Source organism: Ranitomeya variabilis, chromosome 7 (genome assembly GCF_051348905.1).
Source record: "Ranitomeya variabilis isolate aRanVar5 chromosome 7, aRanVar5.hap1, whole genome shotgun sequence".
Taxonomy (NCBI): domain Eukaryota; kingdom Metazoa; phylum Chordata; class Amphibia; order Anura; family Dendrobatidae; genus Ranitomeya; species Ranitomeya variabilis.
The window spans coordinates 22,100,455-22,117,733 of record NC_135238.1 but is presented as its reverse complement, the minus strand read 5'-3'; the positions used below and the strand labels follow the sequence as shown (position 1 = coordinate 22,117,733).

Below are 17,279 nucleotides of genomic sequence, written 5' to 3'. Positions count from 1 at the left end.
CCATACTAAGTATTCTGACTGCAACCCAGCTTTCCTACTATCATAAATAAAAAAAAAATAGATTTTTATACAAATTGATAGAAGAGAATTTATAGGGACAATTCCAATATCATGCACCCATTACCCTGATCACACACAGTGTACTCAGTGACATTGCCACTGACCTGTATAATGATGTGCATATAATATTCCGGTCCTCACCTGTTTGCCGTTCTCTGTGCTGTGGTTATTTTGCAGCTGGTCCTCCAGGCTTGTGTCCTCCTTGTTCTTCCATATCTCGCCATTATTGTTGCCCACAGACGGGGAGGACGGGGCGCTGGAGTTGGGTTGGGATTCGGGGGGTGAGCTGGATTGTGAAAGGCGCCGGTACTCATCGGCTTCTCTGTCTATGACCAGCAACCGCGTCTCATTCTCTATGGCTTTAATGCGTTGTACCACCTGGAAAAAATAGGAAAAGCTGAAAATTACTACACCGATCCCTGAAGCCTGATCCCTTCCATGCATTTAACATTAAATCTATGACTTTGTTCATCCTGATCCACCTAATGCACGACTAAGAGTAGTATTTATACATACAGTACAATAGGTCAGGGTGAACATCAAAGGATCAGCTCCACAATCTACCCAGGGAACACAAAAAAAATAAGTTAACCCCATCAGCAACCTTTACAGTGTTTAAAGGGGACCTATCACTTTCCATAAATATGTACATTTTTTACCTGTTGTAAATGCCCCTGTTCTCCTGAATCCGGCACTGTTTTTCTTTTGTCCCTGCGCCTCTCCGTTCCTGAGATGTGACCCCATCTTACCTGTACATAAATTTAGTCTTTTGATCAAAGTAGGTGTGGTCAACAAGGACACGCCCACGCAGAGGAGTTGAGGACTACACCCATCCAGGGAAGATGGGACCATATCTCAGGAATGGAGAGGCACAGGAGAAAAAGAAAAACAGCGCTGGATTCAAGATAATGGTGGCATTTACATCAGATACAAAAAATAGTATATTTATAGCAAGTGGTAGGACCCCTTTAACTAAATTTTCTTAGAGTGTCTATTTTAGTATTTTAAAAGGAAGATATTAAGGTAACATATTTAATTCATTACTGTACAGTTTTCAATCTTACATTGTAAACAAGAACAGTCTCATTTACTTAAAGCAAGAAGAGATTGTGAAAATTGTGAGAAAATTGTAACACAAAGTAAATGAGATAGTTGCAGTACTTTTCAATATGGCGTACCTCCCATCCTATAAAGTGATGGCCTATAGTCACATTATGACTGGGGGGGTCTGACCTCTGAGACACCATCCGATCCCAAGGATGTAGGGGACATGCGTCACTTTCACTGTATTCCCTCTGTTCTGCGACCTATGAAGGGAAACGTTCTCCAAAAACGGACCACCCATGGGAGCAATATCAATGGGGGTCCCAGAAAGTAAATGTGATGGCATACCTAGTTCTAAAAAGAATAAGACCCCTTACAGAAATTTCCCATGCATGTAGTGGACCACCCACCCGACTGCCCAAGGCCAGTCCTTGTGTATATCTTGTGCCAGTCCCTGCGTACATCTGGTCTTTTGCAGAGGACATGATTTCATCTTGATGCCGTCGTTGTACATGACTTTGTTTACACTGATTCCAAGGGCGGCAGTATACCCCTGAGGGTCCCGGACCACTCACACACCCATGCTTATTTATGGAAAAATCTCATCTTAGGGACAATGATCATTGTTCTTCGTGTTTGGGCACTCGGCCCATTTTACAGGTTCTCACCGCGTGGACAGAAGTTCAGATGTAGAGGGGGAAAAGTTAGGAAAGTCTCCAGAAACTTCTTGACACCCACAATTATCGGGGATCCATGGCTACATTACTCCACAGGAACAGTCAGGGATGGGCCCAGGACGGCTCACCTCATCGCTATGTCCCAATTCCTCTCAATGCCTGATTACGTCTATACAATAAGGATTAGATACCTGAGAAGGTCACCTGGGTTGTGCCAACTGGGCAACTTCTCAACAATGCCAGCGGCTGGCCCGCTGCGTAAACAGTTATCACAACCCTTCTTGTTTCGCAGAAATAACGTTTAAAGGGAAAGTCAACTTTTTATCACATGAGGGTCTTCAGCCAGGGTCTTTGCCCGGCGATGCCCAACAATTAATAGAATAAAATGGCCAGCACACTCTTCCTTCATCGTCAGAATCTCTAACTCCATCCACTCTGAGAACTGCTCATCCTGATCCTCCTAGTTCATGATTATAATCCCAGAACTACAGTTAAGACTGACACAGGGGAGTAACCTGAAGCCTCCATGAATTGGAGGACCTATAGAAATGATCATCCTGATCCTCCTAGTTCATGAATATAATCCCAGAACTACAGCTAACACTGACATGGGGAGTAACATAAAGCCTCCATAAAAGAACTGTTGGCCTAGGACCTGTAGCAATGATCATCCTGATCCTCCTGGTTCATGACTGTAATCCTAGAAATAACAGTACTGTGTGACACAAAGATGGAGCTGTAGCATTAGACCTCCATGCTTTTCTCCTACAGGCAATGATCATCCTTATCTTCCTGGTGCATGAATATAATCCCAGAACTGCAGTTGTGACTGACAAATAGGAGAGCAGCACTAAGCAACTATATATTCCCCTACAGACATATAGAAATGATCATCCTGATCTTCCTGGCTCACGAATATATGCAGTTAGGACTGACACATAGATAGGGGACTAGCATTAAACAATCATGCATTCTCCTAGGCACAGGATTTATAGCAATGATCATCCAGAGCTAACTGTTGCAGTTAGTCTTGACCCACAGATGTGGCAGTAGAAAAAAAAAAAACATTGATTCTCCCATGGGCACATTCTCTCCTTGTGCACGAATATAATCCCAGAACTGCAGTGAGGTCAGATAGGGACAGGACAGATAGGAATGATCAACCTGAGCCTCCTGGTTCATGAATACAATTCCAGAAGTAATGACTGACACGCGGGAAAGGCAATGTAATGGGAGCGAGGGAGCACGTTATGAAGAATCATAGAAACTTCATTGTTTCAGTCCAGAACAGAGTGACCGCTCCACTTTGGAAAAAAAATCCCCCAAAAACGGAAAAAAAAAAAGTGTAAGGAAAATAATAATAAAAAACCCCGATGTCCCAGGTTGTGAAGTGACGATGACGAGACTGAACACAATGTTACTCAGAGATCAGTGACAATGGAGAGAAGGCAGCACAATGTGGGGTTATGTCAGCGCCACCGACACTGCCAGACACTGTGTGCTTAACCCCTTCACAGGGGCGCTGATCCGACAGCACAGATTGAGCGAGTGCACTGTAAGCGATTGCCTCATATCCATCAATTGCCCTTTATGGGGGGATCTTAGATGGACCTTAAAGGGGACCTGTGTGACCCCCCCCCCCCCAAAAAAAAAAAATAAAAAAAAAAAAAATCCTGTCTAATTCATGGTAACTCGCCTGGAGAAAATGAGCCCATTTATTAAATGACCTGCTGAACACGTTTAGGTTGACCTCGAATTCCCCGAAGGTCAGATGCGCCAGCGGTTACCATGCACTCAATTGTATAAGACTGTGGCCCCCGGGCATTATAATCTATAAATAAAGCCATCGCTTCCTCTTTAAGAGGCCTGGACTCATTGCAACTGCAAATACTCTAGGATGAGCCCCTCGTGTCACGTCTCAGCCAACACTATTGTCATCATGGGAAAAAGTGCTACCATCATTTCCAAAATGTCACCTGTCCCGGAAAGGATGTGTTCCCTTCTTCATAGATGGGGTATTACCGGATAGTCCTTGTAAAAACAAGCATGTCTGCAATTTACCGCTGGTTAAAATGTTCATCCATTCTTGAGATATTAACATTTTCCTTTTGCTTACAGCTCATTGCCATGGAGACCGACCACCTCTGCTGTCTAGCTTGTCAAATCTAGCCAGGACTAGTGGGTAACAGCGTGCTCCGGTGATCCTGGTCAGCTTTAAAACAGTACTCACAAGTTCAAAACAAGAGAGACTGAGAGAGATTGTAAGCACTGCGCATGTTCTACCGTCTAGCAGCGGTGGTCGGTCTCCAAGGCAACCAGCTGTAAACAAATGTAATGTGTTAATATCTCAAGAACGGATGAAAATTTTAACAAGGAGTAAATTGCAAAACTGCTTGTTTTTACAATATCTATTGGACAATAGTCAATTTCTAAAAATAAGAAACCCCCTTTAAATTCTTTTGTTCACCCATAATGAATGCCGATTGAAACCTGGAAGAGTGAAAAGGGAGCAGTAGGTCAAGGCAAGAATGGTAGTGTCATTTTTGAGGGGTGAAACTTGTATAAAAGACCGTAACTAATTAACACCACGTCAGACTATATACTAAGACTCAGTATTCTGCACCCTCCCGGCCTTATTACGTCCTTCACACCCGCAGATAATAATAAGTGTTCCCAGTAACTCCTCTGGGACACATGATCTAATGAAAAACCCTGCAACCTAATGATATACTGTAGCAGGACAGACTCGCCCCCAGAGCTTACGATTAAATCCGGCGGGGTCTCAGCAGCGGACACCGTCACTCTCTGACGTGTCAATCAGCTGCCTGTAAAGCTAAAGCTCAGGAGTGAGACGGTGCTAATGTGGAGATCAATACTGACGCCTGTTTACGAGGCCGTACAAGATGTTTTCAAGTACCTTGAGCTATTCTCAAGAGATCCGTGTCATCTCGGGACTCGCCACAAAGCCTGCATTTAATTTGGATCCTGACTGAAGCCAGGGAGATAAAGACACATTCAATGTTTTGCGCAAGAGTTTTTTTTTTTTTTTAATCAGGCGTACACTTAAAGGGATCATTTCCCATCTTCATAACTTTGTATTATCGGATAGCTCTTGTAATCACAAGCACTTTTCCAATTTACTGCTAATTAAAATTTTCATCCGTTCTTGAGATATTAACACTTTTCTTTTGTTTACAGCTCGTTGCCTTGGAGACCGACCACCGCTGCTAGACAGGAGAACATGTATAGGGCTTGCAGGCTCTTTTCTATTAAGCTTGTAAGCGCTGTTTTGAAGCAGGAACCCACTGTTGCCTAGTAATCCTCTCAAGCTTTATCGCAGTGTTTACAAGGTGGACAGCAGCGGTGGTCGATCTCCTAGGAAACGAGCTGTAAACAAAAGAAAAAAGATAATAGCTCAAGAACGGCAGGACATTTTAACAAGCAATAAATTGCAAAAGTGCTTGTTTTTACAAGCTCTATCTGGCTATACCCATTTAAGAAGATGTTGACTAACCCTTTAATTACTGTCAAGTGCCAAATCTGTCCATGAATTGTGTCAGGTACTGTGGATTTTTTTTAATGTTTTTTTTAAGTACTGTACATTATTTGGTAAAATAAATGGTGCCATGCAAAGTTACAACTCATCCTGCAAAGACATGCCCTCGTATGGCAATGTGGAAGGAAAAAAAGGAAAATATGGCTCTTGGTGAAAGGGGAGAAAAAAATGGAGGTACAAAAAGGAAAATTGGCAGCGTCATTAAGGGGCTAAAGATAAATTCCTACCTAAACAGGTTATCAATTATTCTCCGGACAGGTGCGGGTCACATCAATTGCCAGACAGGGACTTCAGCTCCCCGGGCTCCCCTGGCTCTAGGTTACAAGGCCGTGTCCAGGAGGAGCCGAAAACAAGTCTGCATGTGACCGGACACTCCATTCATCTCCTCCTGGCCTTGTGGTCAGGGTGGACGGAGAACAAAATTCCAAAGTTCTGGAGATTCCTGACGGACTCAGTGATCATTTACTATCAAATGGATCTCCCTAGTTCATCTTATCGCCAGGAGACCCTCACAATAATTAGGTTACTATATTGCACCACAGTAGGTCCAATTAGGCCCGGATCTGACCCCACAGCGGCCGGGTGCATACAGCACTCAATAAATACCTGCACTTCCATCTCACATGCCTGTGGCCTGACCGTAATCCCAGGACCAACAGCCTTATTAGCACTAAGCACCGTGCCAAGTGGAGCCCGGCCAGCGGCATCATCTACTGGGAACGGGCCAGCACCCGCGATGCTGACAGAGAGAGGAAAGAGAGAGAAAAACATAGAGATAAAGAGAGGAGAGAGAGAAAGAGTGAGAGGAGCTAGAGATAAAGAGAGGAGAGAGAGAGAGGAGCGAGAGATAAAGAAAGGAGAGATAGAAAGAGAGGAGCGAGAGATAAAGAGAGGAGAGAAAGAGTGAGAGGAGCTAGAGATAAAGAGAGGAGAGAGAGAGAGGAGCGAGAGATAAAGAAAGGAGAGATAGAAAGAGAGGAGCGAGAGATAAAGAGAGGAGAGAGAGAAAGAGAGAGGAGCGAGAGATAAAGAGAGGAGAGAGAGAAAGAGAGAGAAGAGCGAGAGATAAAGAAAGGAGAGATAGAAAGAGAAAGAGGAGAAATAAAAAGAGGAGAGAGAAAGAGAGAGATAGAGAAAGAGAGATAGAGAAAGAGAGATAGGGAAAGAGAGAGGAGAGAGACAAAGTGAGGAGAGAGAGATAAAAAGAGGAGAGAGATAGAGAGATAGGGATAAAGATAAAGAGAGGAGAAAGAGGAGACAAGGAGAGGCGAGACAGAGGAGAGAGGAGCGAGAGAGGAGAGAGAGGAGCGAGAGATAAAGAGAGGAGAGGAGAGATAGAGAGAAAGAGACAGAGGAGAGAGAGAAAAAAAGAGGAAAGAGAAGTTAGAGAGAGAGGAAAGAGCTAGAGAGAGAAGAGAGAGGAGAGAGAAGACAGAGATCTCTATCTCTGACAGAAATAGAGAGAGAAAGAGAGAAAGAGTAGAGAGGAAAGAGAGAGGAGTGAGAGATAAAGAGAGGAGAGAGAGGAGAGATAGAGAGATAATGAGGAGATAGAGAGAAAGAGAGAGAGAGAGGAGAGAGAGAGAAAAAAAGAGGAAAGAGGAGAGAGAGAGGAAAGAGCTAGAGAGAGAAGAGAGAGGAGAGAGAAGACAGAGATCTCTATCTCTGACATAGAGGGAGAAAGAGAGAAAGAGTAGAGAGGAAAGAGATAAAGGAGAGAGGAAGAGAAAAAGAGAGGAAAGAGAGATGTTAGAGATAGAGAGAAAGAGAGAGGGATAAAGAGAGGCGATAGAAAGAAAAGAGAAAGAGAAAGGAGAGGCGGAAGAGAAGAGAGAGGGGGAAATAGAAAGAGGAGAGAGATTTAGTGAAAGAGAAAAAGCGAGCGAGAGAGGAGAGCAAGATATAGAGAAAAAGAGAGAGCTACAGATAGATAATACAACAATGCAGGTGTCTGGCCTTCCAGGCATAGATCGATACTCCAAATAATTAAAAAAATATAAAGGCAGCACAGCATTCAGGGGAAAAACTAGAAAATGTGATTTAATAGCCCATTGGGGTTCAGCAAATGAGAAACGTTGAAGCTTGAAAAAAAGATTCTCATTTTGAACAAAATGTTGCTGAGCCCCAATGGGCTATTAAATCACATTGCTGCCTTTATTTTTTTAATATATAGAGTACAGGGGTATATAGTGTACAGGAGTATATAATGTACAGGAGTATATAATGTACAGGAGGTATACAATGTAGAGGAGTATATAATGGACAGGGGTATATAATGTACAGGGGGTAAATAATGTATAGGGGTATATAAAGTACAGGGGTATATAATGTAGAGGGGTATATAATGTAGAGGGGTATATAATGTACAGGAGGTATATAATGTAGAGGAGTATATAATGTACAGGAGGTATATAATGTAGAGGAGTATATAATGTACAGGAAGTATATAATGTAGAGGAGTATATAATGTACAGGGAGTATATAATGTATAGGGGTATATAAAGTACAAGGGGTAAATAATGTATAGGGGTATATAATGTACAGGAGGTATATAATGTAGAGGAGTATATAATGTACAGGGGGTATACAATGTAGAGGAGTATATAATGTACAAGGGTATATAATGTTTAGGGGTATATAATGTACAGGGGTATATAATGTACAGGGGGTATATAATGTACAGGGACTATATAATGTACAGGGGGTATACAATATAGAGGAGTATATAATGGACAGGGGTATATAATGTACAGGGGGTATATAATCTATAGGGGTATATAAAGTACAAGGGGTATATAATGTACAGGGGGTATATAATGTACAGGGGGTATTCAATGTAGAGGAGTATATAATGTACAGGGGTATATAATGTACAGGGAGTATACAATGTAGAGGAGTATATAATGGACAGGGGGTATATAACGTACAAGGGTATATAATGTTTAGGGGTATATAATGTACAGGGGTATATAATGTACATGAGTATATAATGTACAGGGTACATAATATATAATGTACAGAGGTATATAATGTACAGAGGTATATACTATATAATGTACAGGGGGTATATAATGTATAATGTACAGGGGGTATATAATGTACAGGGAGTATATAATGCACAGAGGATTTATAATGTATAGGGGGTATATAATGTACAGAGGTATATAATATATAATGTACAGGGGGTATATAATGTATAGAGGTATATAATGTATAGTACAGGGGGTATATAATGTATAGGGGCTATATAATGTACAGAGATATATAGTGTACAGTACAGGGGTATATAATGTACAGGGGATACATAATGTACAGGACAGGGGATATATAATGTACAATGGGTATATAATGTACAGAGATATATAATGTACAGTACAGGGGGGTATATAATGTACAGTACAGGGGGTATATAATGTACAGAGGTATATAATGTATAGTACTGAGGGAACACAATATACAGAGGTATATAATGTATAGTACAGGGGGTATATAATGTACAGGCAATGTATAATCTATAATGTACAGGCGGTATATAATCTATAATGTACAGGTGGTATATAATCTATAATGTATAGTACAGATGTATATTATATATATATATAATGTACAGTACAGAGGTATATAATATATATACATATAACGTACAGTACAGAGGTATATAATGTATAATGTATAATACAGGGGGTATATAATATATATATATATATAATGTACAGAGGTATATAATGTATAATGTACAGCAGTGTATAAGCAGGGGGCGATATACCACATATATATATAATGTACAGGGGTATATATATATATATATATATATATATATATATATATAATGTACAGTACAGAGGTATATAATATATAATGTATAGTACAGGGGGTATATAATATATATAATGTACAGAGGTATATAATATAATCTATAATGTAGAGCAGTGTATAAGCAGAGGGCGATATACCACATATATATAATGTACAGAGGTATATAATGTATAATGTACAGTACAGGGGGAGTATAATATATATATACTGTACAGAGGTCTATAATCCATATAACGCAGGGCAGAGTATAAGCAGGGGGTGACATCACGTGTCCAGCCGTCAGTCTGCCGGTGCCGGTACCTGGTGATGCGTCTCCTTCTCCACGTTGTCCCCGTTCACTTCCAGCACCCGGTCCCCGGCCCTCAGGCCGGCCAGCTCTGCCGGGGAGCCGGGCTCTACCTTGCGGATGTACTGTCCGGTCTTGTTCTTCTCTCCGTGCAGGTGGAAGCCGTACCCCTGCTCGCCCTTGTGGATGTGGCACAGTCGCGGCTGCAGGCGATCCTGGGCCATGGTGACTGGCAGCAGCGGGCAGTGGTGGGGCAGTGGCGGGGTCAGCGGGGCATAGTGCGGGGCTCCCGGCGCTCTCTCTCTCTCTCGCTGGCTGCTCCAGTCTCCGCTCCTCCTCCCGCTCTCCGGTCTCTGCCTCTGGCTTGTGTTTCACTTGCAAACAAGGAAAAGCCACAAAGATGCTGCTCTGGCTCCTCCCCCGCCGCGACCTGGAATCTTCCACACCGAGGGTCACACTGCGGGGAGCAGCCGAGACGCCGGGGAGAAGCGGAGACGCCGGGGAGCAGCGGAGACGCCGCGGAGCAGCGGAGAGGCCGGGGAGCAGCGGAGAGGCCGGGGAGCAGCGGAGACGCCGGGGAGCAGCGGAGAGGCCGGAGAGCAGCGGGGAGGCCGGGGAGCAGCGGAGAGGCCGGGGAGCAGCGGAGACGCCGGAAAGCAGCGGGGAGGCCGGGGAGCAGCGGAGAGGCCGGAGAGCAGCGGGGAGGCCGGGGAGCAGCGGAGACGCCGGGGAGAAGCGGAGAGGCCGGGGAGCAGAGGAGACGCCGGGGAGCAGCGGAGACGCCGGGGAGCAGCGGAGAGGCCGGGGAGCAGCGGAGAGGCCGGGGAGCAGCGGAGAGGCCGGGGAGCAGCGGAGAGGCCGGAGAGCAGCGGGGAGGCCGGGGAGCAGCGGAGACGCCGGGGAGCAGCGGAGAGGCCGGGGAGCAGCGGAGAGGCCGGGGAGCAGCGGAGAGGCCGGAGAGCAGCCGAGACGCCGGGGAGCAGCGGAGACGCCGGGGAGCAGCGGAGACGCCGGGGAGCAGCGGAGAGGCCGGGGAGCAGCGGAGAGGCCGGGGAGCAGCGGAGAGGCCGGGGAGCAGCGGAGAGGCCGGAGAGCAGCGGGGAGGCCGGGGAGCAGCGGAGACGCCGGGGAGCAGCGGAGAGGCCGGGGAGCAGCGGAGAGGCCGGGGAGCAGCGGAGACGCCGGGGAGCAGCGGAGAGGCCGGGGAGCAGCGGAGAGGCCGGAGAGCAGCGGGGAGGCCGGGGAGCAGCGGAGACGCCGGGGAGAAGCGGAGAGGCCGGGGAGCAGCGGAGAGGCCGGGGAGCAGCGGAGACGCCGGGGAGCAGCGGAGAGGCCGGGGAGCAGCGGAGAGGCCGGGGAGCAGCGGAGAGGCCGGGGAGCAGCGGAGAGGCCGGAGAGCAGCGGGGAGGCCGGGGAGCAGCGGAGACGCCGGGGAGCAGCGGAGAGGCCGGGGAGCAGCGGAGAGGCCGGGGAGCAGCGGAGACGCCGGGGAGCAGCGGAGAGGCCGGGGAGCAGCGGAGAGGCCGGAGAGCAGCGGGGAGGCCGGGGAGCAGCGGAGACGCCGGGGAGCAGCGGAGAGGCCGGGGAGCAGCGGGGGTCTCCTGCAGCCATAGACGGAAAGATCGCACAGATCAAACTGCTGGAGAACTCTCGGCCGATCCGAACGTGCAGTTTTATGGGAGGGATTATTATGTCATCTAAAATACCGACTGAAGCAACTTTGGGAATAGTTTTTAAAACTTGCTACCACTTTGTGTATGCAGCTTCCATGCCATCACATGTGTCTCCATGGTTACAGACCACAACAAATCTTGTGTAGTCTGGCTACAAAATAATAAAAGTCTAGGAATAGATTCTAATGATAGTGATAGGTCTAAATTCTAAGGCTAGGGATAGGGATAGAGTCTACAGATAGGGATAGAGTCTAGAGATAGGGTCTAGAGATAGGGATAGAGTCTACAGATAGGGATAGAGTCTAGGGATAGGTCTAGATTTCAAGGCTAGGGATAGAGTCTACAAATAGGGCTAGAGTCTAGGGATAGGGTCTAGGGATAGGGATAGAGTCTAGGGATAGGGATAGAGTCTACAGATAGGGATAGAGTCTAGAGAAAGGGATAGAGTCTAGGGATAGGGATAGAGTCTACAGATAGGGCTAGAGTCTAGGGATAGGGATAGAGTCTAGAGAAAGGGATAGAGTCTAGGGATAGAGTCTAGAAATAGGGATAGAGTCTACAGATAGGGATAGAGTCTAGAGATAGGGATAGAGTCTAAGGCCAGGGATAGGGATAGAGTCTACAGATAGGGATAGAGTCTACAGTTAGGGATAGAATCTAGGGATAGAGTCTAAGGCCAGGGATAGAGTCTACAGATAGGTATAGAGTCTACAGATAGGGATAGAGTCTAGTGATAGGATAGAGTCTAAGGCCAGGGATAGGGATATATTCTAGGAATAGGGATAGTGTCTAAGGCTAGGAATAGGACTAGAGTCTAAGGATAGGTCTAGATTCCAAGGCTAGGGATAGAGTCTACAGATAGGGCTAGAGTAAGGCTAGGAATAGAGCTAGATTGTAAGGATAGGGTTAGGGCGCTAATATAATTACATTACAAAATATTAAAAAAGATGAAACTGTATCAATGTACATATTTCTATATATCATCCCCCAACATGATGACAAAAGACTGACTGGCACTTCCAAGCTAGTGTGAACAGGAACATGCTAGGAGCAGCCATCTCCATATACAATAGTATCCAGAAGCAGTTTTGCTATATATATATCTCATATTGACATGCTTTCAGCACTGCAGAGTGCAACATGACTGTGGGGTGCCAATAGCATTGTCATGGCAGCCAGGGGTCCAGATGAAGGCCCCCACGTCTTCCATGTTTGTACACCTATGAAACCCAGCCACAGATATAGTTTTACCACACACTTCAATGTTAGGGCTTTGGCACATAGAACCATCCGACAAAACATTGGATGGCACTAGGACAAATGTTTGTGTCTGTGTGGCTGTGGTGCACATGTCATATTTCCTCCTTGGACCGATACGGTCGGGGGAAAAAAAAATCACTGTATGTCCAAGTTTCATCCAATATTCAGATCACACTCAGCCATGCGAGTCAATGAGTGCGTGGGAAACATTGGACTGCACTTGGATTTTATCTGAGTGCGGTCCAATTTTCAAGGACTGACACAATGGAGAAGGTGGAGAAACTTTTTATTTGTTTCTAAACCTTCGAGAAAATCGGATCTCTCTATGATCATCCTCTGATCAAACCCCGATCAGTGACTGATAGCATAATAGGACAGATTTTCCCAGATGGAGAGAGAACAGTCGCCTGTTACGTACAAGCGATCAAGTTACTGCAGATTCAAGTTCCCCTAATAGGACCACTAAAAAATGTAAAGAAATATATGTAAAATAAATTAATAAATATATATATTATATAATATATATATATATATATATGATTTTTTTTTAAATAAATGTATATATAAAAATATATAATTTTATATATATAGATAGATAGATAGAGATAGATAAAAAAGAACACAGCAGCACATGTGCATGAACCTAGGCCATGTTAAAACATAGACAAATATTCAATACAGATTATACTTCTGAAAAATATTTTTTCACAAATTTTTTCAAAAAAATTGTTGCTTTCATAAAACTTACAGTAATAGATGAAATGAAAGTACTTAGCGCATTAATTGGCCAATTAATGTATGCCCATCAACCACGGCAAGGTGACCTCCCTCTGATGGGTAGAGTAGGACCAATTGGCCAATTCATGTGTGACAATTTATGCGCTAAGAACTTGGGAAATAAAAATTATTTATATATATATATATATATATATATATATATATATATATATATACACTCACCGGCCACTTTATTAGGTACACCTGTCCAACTTCTTGTTAACACTTAATTTCTAATCAGCCAATCACATGGCGGCAACTCAGTGCATTTAGGCATGTAGACATGGTCAAGACAATCTCCTGCAGTTCAAACCGAGCATCAGTATGGGGAAGAAAGGTGATTTGAGTGCCTTTGAACGTGGCATGGTTGTTGGTGCCAGAAGGGCTGGTCTGAGTATTTCAGAAACTGCTGATCTACTGGGATTTTCACGCACAACCATCTCTAGGGTTTACAGAGAATGGTCCGAAAAAGAAAAAAAATCCAGTGAGCGGCAGTTCTGTGGGCGGAAATGCCTTGTTGATGCCAGAGGTCAGAGGAGAATGGGCAGACTGGTTCGAGCTGATAGAAAGGCAACAGTGACTCAAATCGCCACCCGTTACAACCAAGGTAGGCCTAAGAGCATCTCTGAACACACAGTGCGTCGAACTTTGAGGCAGATGGGCTACAGCAGCAGAAGACCACACCGGGTACCACTCCTTTCAGCTAAGAACAGGAAACTGAGGCTACAATTTGTACAAGCTCATCGAAATTGGACAGTAGAAGATTGGAAAAACGTTGCTTGGTCTGATGAGTCTCGATTTCTGCTGCGACATTCAGATGGTAGGGTCAGAATTTGGCGTAAACAACATGAAAGCATGGATCCATCCTGCCTTGTATGGAGCATCTTTGGGATGTGCAGACGACAAATCTGCGGCAACTGTGTGATGCCATCATGTCAATATGGACCAAAATCTCTGAGGAATGCTTCCAGCACCTTGTTGAATCTATGCCACGAAGAATTGAGGCAGTTCTGAAGGCAAAAGGGGGTCCAACCCGTTACTAGCATGGTGTACCTAATAAAGTGGCCGGTGAGTGTATATATATATATATATATATATATATATATATATATATATAATGCATTAGGTATCACTGCATGCATAACTGTCCAAAATAATAAAATATAGTATTTTTTACATATCGTAAATGCTAAAATAACAAAAAATAAAAAAATGGCAGAATTGCAGTTTTATGGTCGCTTCAGCTTCCCCAAAAATGGAATGAAACGAGATGAGTAAGTTGCATGGACCCCAAAATGGTATAAGGTGTAGCTCGTAGATGAAAAAATAAAAAGATGATGCAACTCTATTAATCAAAAGATTAAGAATTTATAATTCTGGAAGGGCGAAGAGGAAAAATTAAAAGTGAAGAGAAGTCAATTGGGACTCGGTTGCCCAAAGGCCACCATAAACCTGGAGTCCTTATCAAGACCCCAGACAAACATACCCCATTTATAATATGAAGTTATGCCTTATTTCTTTCACCATTTTGATAAACAGGGCAGAATTTGCACTAGAGTTTCCAATGTTATCGGTACATGGAACCAAGACATGCCAGATTGATGAAAACTGTCTAAAAAGAAAAATTGTCTCTGTTACCCATAGCAACCAATCATAGCTCAGCTTTAATTTTCCCACAGCAGTTCAGAAAAGGTAAGCTGCGCTCTGATTGGTTGCCATAAGCAACCAAGACTGTTTTGATGATTGAGGCCTAATGGCCTAAGAAATAATATAGACGTGAGGTAAAAAGAAAAATTACAAACACGAGTGAAATAAATGTGGGCACCACAGAAGTGACAAAATGCCACAACAGGCACAACGTGATATAGGCGCCACGTGTGACGGGAACCAGGGGACGATGCCAGCTGTTTTGTATTGAAGGAATGCAGCGTATTCCGCATTATGGAGGACGGCGCACTTGTTGCTTATTGTCTATATACAATATAGAACAGCTGTGAGGACATTTCTGTCCCCTCGGGCCGGCGAACAGACGGCAGGTTCACAGAAGTGTCACGTCAGCGCAGTCCGTCCCCACCTGGAATAATATGTGAGGAGCGTTATAATACCAGGCGCTGTACAGACTTGTCCTACAGTCATGGCCTTCAGGCCAACAAGGTTCCTGTGATCAGGACAGGATTGCTGCTCCACATCACCAGGGAGGAGAGGCAGCGAGGGAGGGATGCCTCCTTTCTCAATCTCCAAAATAAACCCTCTTTAATTGGTGTCTTAAGGAGTTTACAGCAATCTTCACTGACTCAGCGCTGCTCTTTAATAAACTGCCGTCATGGAATCTGACTGCGCTGCAAAATTTCCCCAAGTCTTTGCATACAGTCATTTATGTTTCATGGCGTAAACACTGTAAAGTACAGAGGAATGTAATAATATTACGGGTGCTCTCACATTGCGTCTAGTTAGGTTAGTGAGTCCCGTCAGTCCGAAGCCCCCACAAAACGGGTGTATGCACCATCAGGGCCATAGACTATAATGGTGCCGGCAGAGCGAACGTGCGTTCTGCCGAGCATCATATTCGGGTGTATACGCCTACTGGAGGCAGACACCCAGACATAATAGTTTACGTCTCGGTGTCCGCCTCCTGTAGGCGTATACACCCAAAAATTATGCACAGCAGAACGCACGTTCACTCTGCCGGCACCATTATAGTCTATGGCCTCGTCGGCTAGAAGGGGGCTCTGGAGGCAAGCCCCGACAGGACCCATGAACGTGTAACCTAACAATAACGGGTTGTTCCCAACATTGGAAACTGTCACCCATTTACAGGCCAGGAGTCCAGGACCCCCAGTAATCCCCAGATCGGGGCACAGTAAAACCACCTCTAAATGAAGCAGTGGCAAATGCTCCCTTCATTCTCAATGGGACTACCATAGATAGTCGAGTACAGTGATCAGCTTTTTCTAGATGACCCATGTAAAATCAGTGCCAGGCCACCGCTCCATCCCCACTGGGCATTTTAGAGCATCGTTCTTGGGACCAATCAAAAAGTTATATGCAATAACTTTCAACTTTGTGTGTCTCTGAATCTTTAATCCTTAAAGGGATTGTTCAGTGAAAATACGTTATCATCCAACATGACAACTTGTTGATCGCTGGGGGTCCGACCACCGATCACCAAAATTACACTTTTATACCCATTAAAATGGAATGCAGTGCATTCTTGATCTGCACTCCATTCTTAATCAATGCGGCTATGGGTAGGTGATAAAGGGGTTGCCCAGTGAAAACAAGTTAATCCCTTGGAGACATGACCATTTTTCGCTTATCGCCTTTGTTTTTTACCTTCTCGCTTGGCATGACTATTTTATTTTTTCCAACACATAGCGGCGGAGGCCTTAATTTTTCAGTTTTAATTTTGTATGACACCATTCATTTTACCGAATAATGTACTGTAGGACATATATACTGAATAAACTGGAAACACTTCAAGTGTGACAAAAGAAATAAGAAATTCTGCCATTTTCTTTTGGGTTTTGTTTCTACAACATTCACAGTGGGGTAAGAATAACGTGGTAACTTTATTCTACGGGTCAGTACAGTTATAGCCATATCACATGTACATAGATTTTTGGTTTTACTAATTAAAAAAAATAAAACTAGGAAAAGGAAAATTTGGTGTCAGTCACCATATTCTGAGAGCCATATATTTTTTTTTACGATTGATAGAAATTTGGGGTTCGTACAACTTTCTGATCTCTTTTTGTGGGGGTGATTTAAAGGGTTGTCCCTTTTCAGTTATCTTTATTGGTTATACTCTGCTGTGAAAAATAAACTTCACTATACTCACCGTCCTTGGGTCCACTGATGAGGGTACACTGTCGACATATCGTCAGCGCTGCAGCTAATGCCAGACACCTGATGTAGAGGCTGAGACTCACTGGTGGACCCGGGGATGGTGAGTACAGCCAAGCCCATGCAGTGGCTGAGACTCACTGGTGGACGCGGGGTTGGTGAGTACAGCCAAGCCCATGTAGCGGCTGAGACTCACTGGTGGACGTGGGGATAGTGAGTACAGCCAAGCCCATGTAGCGGCTGAGACTCACTGGTGGACGCGGGGATGGTGAGTACAGCCAAGCCCA

General features: G+C 44.6%; 1 protein-coding gene across 10 annotated transcripts in view; it reads right to left on the bottom strand.

Moving 5' to 3' along the window:
- The window catches only part of NHERF2 (NHERF family PDZ scaffold protein 2), a 72,209-nt gene extending 62,387 nt beyond the window's left edge, over nucleotides 1-9,822 (bottom strand). For 9 of the 10 annotated variants that reach the window (XM_077274440.1, XM_077274445.1, XM_077274446.1 and 6 more), the window contains exons 1-2: nucleotides 9,454-9,822; nucleotides 202-438 (exon numbers count right to left, since the gene is read on the bottom strand). In XM_077274440.1, coding sequence (XP_077130555.1) covers nucleotides 202-438; nucleotides 9,454-9,663 — 447 coding nt within the window. In that variant the 5' untranslated portion in view covers nucleotides 9,664-9,822. Of the gene's footprint in view, nucleotides 1-201; nucleotides 439-5,943; nucleotides 6,037-9,453 lie in introns of those variants that run through there. The other variant, XM_077274450.1, reaches the window with a different exon arrangement.
- Between the last annotated feature and the right edge of the window lie 7,457 nt (nucleotides 9,823-17,279).